Here is a 10,362-nt window from a genome sequence, read left to right as displayed (position 1 = left end):
GCTGAAAATGTTTTACAGGTCAGTGCTGATAAGACGGAGGTTCTAGTTGTTGGTCCCTCTCATTATGCAAAGTATTGGGCCCTCTTTGCTGCTCACTCAAACCTTTGAATTTAGGGGTTATATTTGATTAATGGACGTCATTTGATAGCCAAGTTTATTTTTTTGTTTGTTTTCTTTTTGCAAATAGTATCACTAGTTTGCACTTTTAACTATGTGGCTCAGGTAGTCACTTTATCTTCTGTGTTTTCTTTCTTGTGGTATATTGCCCTTGTGAAGCACTTTGTGACCTTTGTCTGAGAAAAGCACTGTATAGACAAATTTCACTTATGTACTTAACAGACAGAAACATTTTAAGTTTTTACCTTTTGTCAGTGGACTGGTGTCCACCTTTGAAAACAATATATCTTTGCACAGACTGGTCACTTTTCATGGACACACAGCTGGGTTCAGGTCCAGGTACAGATCTAAAAGAGTCTGGTCTCTGATGCTGGAGCCTGATAGAATCACAAACACTGATAAATGTAGAGATACACTGAAATTCTGCTGAACATCATGTCGACTTTTGAATGTTTTTATACTGATAACAACAAACTGAGATACAATTTTTTCATTATTATTTTGGAATATATTATTTTGATTATTTAGCCACAACATGCCTCAGAAAGATGCACAAAAACTAGTCCACGCATTTGTTACTTATAGGTTGGACTATTGCAATTTAGGGAAGCATGATAATATCAGCACATCTTCGGCTGATATTGGCTTTGAAATGAAATATTTGAACTGGCCAACATGCAGATTTCTGAAGAAACGAAAAAACATTTTTATTTTTCAAATTGACAAAGTGAACATGTACAAAACATCAAGTAAATGATACAACACAATTAACAAAACAACATATCTGAAATATATACAAGTATGTATGAAGACTATAAATGAAAGAAACAGTCAGATAAGCAGACAATAAAATAAATATATGTAATCCTTTCACAGTCGGCTCATTCTGTGTTAATTACCACCAGAGCAACAAAGCAGAAAAGATAACTCTGACATGCTTGTAAATGAGGATGAAAGGAGCATTAACCCAAAGATAACATGTCTTAAGAGCTTATGATTTGGTTACTAACTTTTTGGTACAAACAGACTTAACATAGGACGAAATGCTGATACTGCTGTGTGAAGATAACATTCAAAATCACCATAAAGTAACCAGACACCCATGAAAGTTTGTCATTTTGGTGTATTAACAAACTGGTATAAATAAATACCCAGATGTGTCAACGTTACAGTCTGTAAAAGTCTATGTAGTATGTACGTTGGTGCTCAGAGGAGTTAATCTGTTACTTACGACACTGCACCATCCTGATCACGGTAAATCCAGAGGCCGCTGTCTAACGAGGTCCTTCACAACAAAAAAAGAAAAAAATTTAAATCCAAAGGCTGATGGTGCATGCCTATTACACGTCCTTTTTTAAGACCAAATAGGGAAAAAAAAGAGTAACACATAAAGAACATAAGGGGATCACAACAAATAAATCAGACCTCATCTCAAGACAGATGGATAGTGACGCACATGAACATTATACATTCTTACCTGTGGGCAGCAAAGCGACGTCCACGTTTTAAGTGCATTTGTCTCTTCATAGACCAGTCACTCTTGATGGACACACAGCTGGGTCCAGGTCCAGGTCCAGGACAGTCTGGTCTCTCATGTTGGATCCTGAAAGAATCACAAACACTGAAAAATTCACATTAACACTGAAATTCTAATTTAAAAAAAGTGCTGTTAGCTTTTAAATGTTTTATTACTGTGCAGAGCCCCTAAAGTCCAAAAAGGTGATCATTTTTATCTTGTTTGGAAAAGATAAAAAAAAAAACTTGTGCACACAAGATAAAATATGACAGAGCTGTGAGTGTGAACAGTGATAGTGGAGTAATTTGAGTCATGAACAGTTAGAGATCCTGGTCTCACCTCTGAGCACTGATCACATTCCCCATATTTGAGACTCGACGTACTCTGGCAGTAACTCAATTCACACCCACAGTAAATGCAAATAACTTTGGTCTTGTCGAGAGAATCGTCTGACAGAGGTTTGAAACTGAACTTGCCGTTCAAAAGACACTTTTCTGTATCCATGTCTGCTCACAATGATTTGTGTCTGCTTGCCATCCATAACATTACTGCTGCATCGCTATTCCTAAACTACGGGGTGGGCCGAGGGTCATAAATACAGAACGTATGTGCATTAATCGCATGTCAAAAAAAATTGTGGCGCTAAAAGGAATTTGCATTAACTTTGACAGCCTTATAAAGAATACAGAGTGATAACAAAGACATCAAACCTCATCGTAGCAGAGATGGATAGTTACAGACACAAACATTAGAAATTCTTACCTTCTGTCAGCAGAATGGTGTCCTCCTTTGAAGTCAATTGGTCTGTGCATGGAACGGTCGCTCTTGAGGGACACACAGCTGGGTTCAGGTCCAGGTCCAGGATGGTCTGGTGTCTCATGTTGGATCCTGATTGACTGGTGTCCTTTTTTGAGGTCAATTGGTCTGTGCATGGAACGGTCGCTCTTGAAGGACACACAGCTGGGTTCAGGTTCAGGTCCAGGATGGTCTAGTCTCTCATGTTGGATCCTGATAGAATCAGAAACACTGATAAATTCATGGGTAAAATGAAAATCTGCTGAAAATGATGTCTACTTTTGAATATTTTAAAACTGATAACAACAAACTGGGATAATTTATTACTTTTGATCGGAGGGGTGTCCACCTTTGAAGTTCATAGGTTCACCCATAGACGAGTCACTGTTGAAGGACCCACAGCTGGACACAGGAGAGTCTGATCTGTTGAACACACACAGAGCTGTGAGTGTGAACAATGATGGTGGAGTGATCTGAGTCATGGACAGTTAGAGATCCTGGTCTCACCTCTGAGCTTTGGTCTGGCTGTCATGTTCCCCACACAGAGTGGTTTTAGAGGGAGGGACTCCCTCCTCTCTGTCCTCACCCAGATTCATAGAGTCCACACCTTCACACAGACACAACAACATGCCGTCACTCAGTACAACAAGCTTCACAGCACAGGACACATCACTTCAGCTCAGTGACATGACACAAAGATTCAGGGGCTGAAACAGGATCTAATAAACACCAAAATGTGTCCCAGCCTCCAGATTCACCCAGAAATACAGTCTGTTGACCATCGGTGCATTATGAGACATTGGGCCCCTGGGCACAGGTATGCAAAGGGCCCCACCACCTCTCCTACAGGGGAACAAGATACAAAGACTTTGTGGTAGTTTTTCATCTCTTTGTATTTATTATGCTTTTTTTAAGGGTTTGTGTCTCTTTGTGGTCATTCTGAGTCTCTTCCTGGATGCTATGTGTTAATTTGAACACCATCCATGATGTTGACCACAGAATCAAATCGAATTCTGTTACAATGCACCCAAAATGTCAGTTTAAATCCTCAGATTTGACATACAATTCGATATACAAATAAATATTTGGAATATTATCTCAAAATGGCTTTTCATCCCCAAGTGTTGTATGACTCGGCTGCAATCCTTCACACCTACAAATTACTTATAGGTAATAATCAGTAGGTGATTTCTTGGTTTAATGCTGTTTAATGTCTTAATTTTAGATTCAAAGATTCACTACTGAAAATTTTTATTTTCTGTGTCATCGGATTTGAGCATTGGCGTGGGAAGGTGGGTGCTGAGAGTGCTGCAGCAACCCCTATTGACAAGAGGTGGAATGGCTGATTCAGCAACCCCTATTGACAAGAGGTGGAATGGCTGATTGGCTAATCACTAGACCCACCCCCACCCCCAGCGTTCATTGGTCCGTCCATCGTTTGGATGAGATAAATCACAAATTCATTGCAGTATGCCAGACCAGAGATGCAAGCCTACTCAGTTGGGTGGGCGGGGTCTATGGTCTGGAACCAGGCTAATAAATTTACTTTTTGTCAGGTTTTCTTTTAAAGAACAGACATATGTGTCAACAGGACACAAAAGCACACATGACGTGAACTACAAACAAAACATAAATTACCGGAGGATCCCTCTCAAAAAAACCAAAATATACATATATACACACACACATCCATGCACATGTATACACACGCGTATGAATGTGCTCTTCGATATACATACACATTCTAGTCGACCTGTAGGCCTATTAATTCGACACTTAGAGGAAAAGGAAATTATTTTAGTTTGGGAGACATGCCCATAACATACTACTGCTATACAAAGGCCTTAAAGTCGACAAATGCGTAGGCCATTTTAACTTATTTTCGTTGAAAGTATCAATTTGGGTTTTTAGTTTAAATGTAACTCTTTCCATCGTGTATATATTATAAACTAAGTCGACTCACTCATTTATGCTTGGTACATAATTCTTAAGCCATTTTCTTATCAAAGCCTTTTTACATATGACAAACACCCTCAAGTATTTCTCTCACTTTGCACAGTGAAGCTCTTCTAGATTGCCAAGGTACATGATTTTAAAATTAAAACAAATATCAACTAAAAAGCTGTTTCGAGGACACTGTGGACACTTCTCCAAAATGGAGCCACAGCGGGACAGTTATGTGGAGATGGTGTGCCACTGCACTTTCACAGGACCTCCAGCAGGCTGTCTGATTAGAATAGTTAATCTTTTGTGCTGAAGTACCGAAGAAACGAGTCACATTTTTCCAGCTGAATTTTTTCCAAGAGGGAGATTCTTCTACTTGTGTTATAAAATTGCCTTCTGCTTCCCAGCTTTCTTTAATATGATCTTTCTTTTAAACTTTGGAGAGCAATGTATAATTTAGAGATGTTTTGGTAAGTAGTTTCTTTATAGGCTTTTTGACAGATTTAAAGGATTTCAAGAAGGGGGTTTGTTTTTAAGACTGATTGAAACAGAGAAAATAACTTTGCATCCGTTTCTATCATGGCCTCAGTGGAAGACAAAGAGTTAGCTATTTTACAATAATAAGGTGCCTGTGTGGCGGTTGTGTTATTAATCAGACACAGACCTTCTCTCTGTGGCTCCAACTGACTGTTTACTCACGGGGATGGCACACTGCAGACTGGCTGTGACAAACGGCAAATAAAACAATGATAAAAGTTGGCTTGTTTCATGTGATGAGGAAAATAAAATGATAACATATGTACCTGGTAACAAGAGAATCACATTAAAGTCCATTTCAGACCAAAGATTCACAATGAGACCAGTTGAAACAAACTACTGTCAACCATCCGCTCTGTAAAAAGCTGGTGGTTGACGGGAAGTGACCACCATGAGACGGTGTATCATCTCTAGTCAACAACTCTCTGTACTTCTGACCTGTAACGTTGACAGGAAGTGACCACGATGAGACGGTGTATCATCTCTAGTCAACAACTCTCTATACTTCGGTTCTGATTTGCAGCTTTTCAGACTTATTTTGTGGCTGAATATAATTTGTAGCTTCTTAAAATCTGAATGAGGATAGTGATAGTGAGATACTGGCTACAGTGATGAAACAAAACCAGCATCAGATGGACTGTATTCATAATCAATACGCCACAATAATATAAATAACCAGCGGCGATTCATCAGTCAATGAGAATGTGTGTGTGTGGGCGGGGCATAAGCACATACAGCCAGCAGCAGCAGCGACCAACAGTCTGACACCGGCACACCGTGAGGATGGACGTTGCACCTGCTGCAGCAAGCCAACACACCATCTCTGGTCATTTTGACTTGACCAGTGGACTTTACTACAAGCTGACTGGCTGTTGAAACAGGTGACGTGCTTTAAAACCAGCTACCAGTGATTTGACCAGCTGAGTGTCAGGTGACACCATCAGCCGGCTTGAGTTGAGCTCAGACCAGCCAGTTCACACCGCTGCTACTTTTCTCTGCAACGTTCTAAAACGGTTTAATCTCGTCGTGAATCTTTGGTCTAAACTGGATTTTAGATCTCACAGCGACCCTCGTGGTAAAAAACTCCATAAAATTTGCTAAAACACAGAAAGAAAGAAATCGTTCAGCTAACAGTAAGCAGGTTAGACTGGAGGTTTCCTTTGAGACAACATCCAAACTAGAAAAGTCACAATGTGGTGAGTCCAACAAATGACTGGAAATTTGGAAATTTTAAAACTCAACAAAAACGCTGGGGAGGTGGGGCACAAAAAAAAGATCTTTGTATTTTTTTGTATTCTTTTTTGTTAAATGTAATAGTTCTAAGTAATTTTTTGCATCTTTATATTTATCTTTAAGTATTTAAATTATGATGAAGGTTGAACAGAGAGACACACGATACTTCACATTTTTGACTTCATCCATGCACTTCAGAAAGTTAACAGTCAAAAAATAAAAGCCTCCCCTCGGAGTTGTCCCGAAACTGTCAGACCAGTTCACATACCACCTGCATTTTCCACTAATGTGAGCTCAGATTACAAACTGCTGCTGGTTGTACCTGAGAAACACCAGCAACATTAAATCTCTCTAAAGTCATTGTTCTTTAACTCAGAGATAAATCCTACAGAACATTTCAAACAGATATTTAGAATCAGCCAATCAGCATCCAGAACCCTTCCTCCTAAGCAGGTAAACAGTGACACAATGTGACGATCAAACATGATCAGATTCCTCTGGTAGGATTCTCACCTGCTGAACTCACCTCAGATCGACTTACAGACACTTTCCACCTTCATGTGTGGAGGAAACACTGGGAGAGAAGACGCTGCTCATTTCTTCTTCATCTGTCCTGGTGTCTGTGCGTCTGATCTGAAGACACCGTCATGCCCTCACAACTTCATAGTCCATGACTGAAAAAAACAGAGTGACGTTAAAACCAGTCTAACCAGTGTCAGTTTAGTGTACCAGAGGCTTTATGTCCTTACTCCTCTCCCTTACCTACCTGTGACCCTCTTGTTATTATACCTGATGAGGGTTGACCTTGAGACAGTGTTGTACCTTTCCTCCATAACACCTACACCCAGTCAGTGTCAGAGACTTCACTGATCAGATGGTGTAGTTCCACAAACTGTCCACTTGATGGTGCTGACTAACCATTTAATGTGTTCAAGTTCAGCTCAGATCAGAAAGACGTCATGGACGAGAAGCAATTTGGAAAAGTCTCAACGATGAGACAAAATGTGAGGTTTGTATTTATTTACATTCATTCATTCATTCAGTCATTCACTTTCCATAACCCCTCATCCTGTTGGGGTCAAGGGGGTGGAGCCTATCCCAGCTGACATTGGGTGAGAGGCAGGGTTCACCCTGGACAGGTCACCAGACTATCACAGGGCTGACACATAGAGACAAACAACCATTCATGCTCACATTCACCGAAGCCGGAGTGCCTGGAGAGAACCCATGCTGACACGGGGAGAACATGCAAACTCCGCACAGAAGGGCTCCCACACCCGGGATCGAACCGGCAACCCTCTTGCTGTGAGGCGACAGTGCTAACCACCACACCACCGTGCCGCCCAGGCCTTTAATTCCTTTCACATAAAACTGTTACTCAGCAAAGATCAGGAAATATCAAATTGTTTTATTTAAACCAGTCTGAATATTACTGTATAAAAATTAACCTTCAGATAACATATTAATTATGAATCATTCATTTGATCTAGCTGTGACAGACAGACAGAGTTATAGCAACCGAGAATTACGGCACCCAGACATACCGACACATCACCACTTTATCCTGTTAAAACAATCCTCACAACTTGGATTCGTTTTTATGAAAAACCCTTTTGATCCATGGACCATGACAGACTGAAGGAATATGAATAACTTACAGGGTAATCCAGGAACAGACACATAATCTGAGGCAAACAACAACCTGCTTTATACATCTGAAGAACTTCTCTAAAAAAATGAACTGTTTGGGATCCAGACCAGGCCTCTAATGGAGACAGGCCTTTATTTCACATAATGTGGAGCCACACCGGGCTGGTTAAAGGGACTGGGTGTTTAATTGGGACGAGGCTTTTAATTTAAGTTTTAGGTTGTTTATTTTCCTCAGTTATAACTCCTACATGTCCAAAATTGTGTTTTGATTTTACTGTTTGTTAGACTTTGTACAGATCATAAACTAAACTACACACTGTTTGTTTTCTTTATTTAATGTAAGTTTTATTTTGGGTGTTTTAGTGAGAGGCCTGTTTGTTTTCAGGATGTGATTCAGAGCAGATACTTTGCAGCTGTTCAGTGATTTGCAATATGGATAAAATCTTACATCACAGTTTATGTAATGGTTGAAATTGTGTATTTTCTGAAAATTCAATTAAAAATCTGTTTCTTGACAAAATTGTGAATGTCTGCCAGAATTCTGGAACTTTTACAGGGGCTAAACAAGTCCCTGCCTCGGAGTAGGTACTCAGAACGGCCCCGAAAAACTCCTGGGTGGGGCTTGGGGTTTACTTGGTACTGATTGGATATACTCAAGGCGGGATGGGACGTCAACAGAAAGCGACAAAATAGCTGGCATTTTTAAAACTCAGCAGACGAGGAGTCCTCTTGTTCATAGCTTCCACCGCCATGTAAATGAAGAGACACACCAGAAACCCAGCAACCACCTCAGCTCCTTCCATGTTGATAATTGTCTTTCGTATGTCTGCTTTCTTCTTCTTACTTCTGCTTCTTCTTCTTTGTTGTTGTTCTTCTTTGTTTGTTTCTTTGCTGCGTCGCCCCGGTCAAAATGGTCGCGCAATGATTACGTCACATCCAGAGCCCGGTAACTTTACAGGAACCTTCCTCCTACTCCGTTGCACAGTGGAGACACGGCGGTTGAGAGGGCCCCCCAAATAGTACCAGGAACTTCTTCAGTGGAAACGGGCCTATCAGGGTGGAGGAGATAAACACAGAGGCAGGAAGTAAAACAACACATGACACATGAGGAGAGTAACTACAAAATAAAACAGGAAACAAAATAATCCTGAACAAATAACATAAAACAAGGAACACAACAATTTCAATTCAATTTTATTTATAAAGCCCAATATCACAAATCAATATTTGTCTCAGAGGCTTTACAGCATACGACATCCCTCTGTCCTTAAGACCATCACAGCTGATCAGGAAAACAATGGTAGAAACCTCAGGAAGAGCAACTGAGAAGGGATACCTCTTCCAGGACGGACAGACATGCAATAGATGTCGTACAGAACAGATCAACATAATAAATTAACAGTAATCAGTATGACACAATGAGACAGAGAGAGAGAGAGAGAGAGAGAGAGAGAGAGAGAGAGACAGAGAGATTGACATAGAGAGAGATAATCAAACCCACATTACTGTATGTTAGTGAAGTGTGGAGTCCTCTTGTAAATCAAGACTTTGAAAAAACACCCAACTGAAGTCCTACACACTGAGATTTGCAAGAGAATACTCAGAATCCACAGGAACGCCTTTAACAATGGATGCTGAGCTGAACTCAGCCAATTCCCCCTTTAATTAGGATACAAAAAAGAGCAATTAAATTGGACTGGAGTTCATCTCCTCACAGCTCACACTGTGTCTGTTTATTTAGTCCTACACTTCTATTTTTTCTTTAAAATTTACATCTATGATTTTGTATTGAAATGTTGTTGTTTATTGTTTCTTTATTGATCTTAAGCAAAGTTACTTACTATACAGTAGACCTATCTCACACACACGCACACACACATAAACAATAACATCACATAAATGCCGGTTCATCTCCTCATAGCTCATGGTCTGCTTTATTCCGCTACACTATTTTTTTTGTTTGTTGGTTTTCACACACAAACACATAAAACGTGTTTATAGGTAAACAGAAAGGAGACATATGACACATGTATGTATATATAGTATGTAGACCAAGTGAACAGATTAGGCGGCGTTTATAGCTTGGAAGCCCAGGTGAGCCTAATCATGGTAACGACCCTCCCATGTCAGCCAGCTGCCTGATGAGACTGGCTGAAACATTCTCAAAGACATTGGGAGGGGCGTCACAGTACTGTATATATATTTCTCTATTTTTCTCTGTGAGTGTCATACTGTATGTGTAATCAGTTGTAAATTTTATTCACTGTCTTTTCAAATGTTTTTATGCTTTGGCAACATGTAAAATGTCATGCTAATAAGAGCCAGCCCTAACTAGGGGCTGGTACAGGGCAAGCCTGAGCCAGCCCTAACTATAAGCTTTATCAAAGAGGAAAGTCTTAAAGGTAGGGTCTGGAGAATTTTCCAGTTGCTGTTTGTAAACACACATTCAAATTTGGCCCCTCCTATCAGGCTCAACTCTCCCGGGTGTACGGAGCCCGGAGGTACGGAAGAAGGCTTCACAGAAGAGGTTCAGGCAAGGCTTGCGCTGGTGCACGCTCGGACACGCTCGG

The 10,362-nt window shown here is 40.4% G+C and overlaps 1 protein-coding gene across 1 annotated transcript; it reads right to left on the bottom strand.

Moving 5' to 3' along the window:
* Positions 1 to 1,292: 1,292 nt before the first annotated feature.
* On the bottom strand, positions 1,293 to 3,024 carry LOC126398533 (uncharacterized). Its single transcript, XM_050057961.1, has 5 exons — positions 2,936 to 3,024; positions 2,756 to 2,851; positions 2,396 to 2,641; positions 1,595 to 1,720; positions 1,293 to 1,402 (listed from the first exon to the last, which is right to left on the bottom strand). Exons 1-5 carry the CDS (start codon positions 3,022 to 3,024, stop codon positions 1,345 to 1,347), a joined length of 615 nt encoding a protein of 204 aa, XP_049913918.1. The 3' UTR covers positions 1,293 to 1,344.
* Positions 3,025 to 10,362: the final 7,338 nt, after the last annotated feature.

The sequence above is a fragment of the Epinephelus moara genome, chromosome 12 (assembly GCF_006386435.1).
Source record: "Epinephelus moara isolate mb chromosome 12, YSFRI_EMoa_1.0, whole genome shotgun sequence".
Classification (NCBI taxonomy): Eukaryota; Metazoa; Chordata; class Actinopteri; order Perciformes; family Serranidae; genus Epinephelus; species Epinephelus moara.
This window is presented reverse-complemented; position numbering and strand designations above follow the sequence as displayed.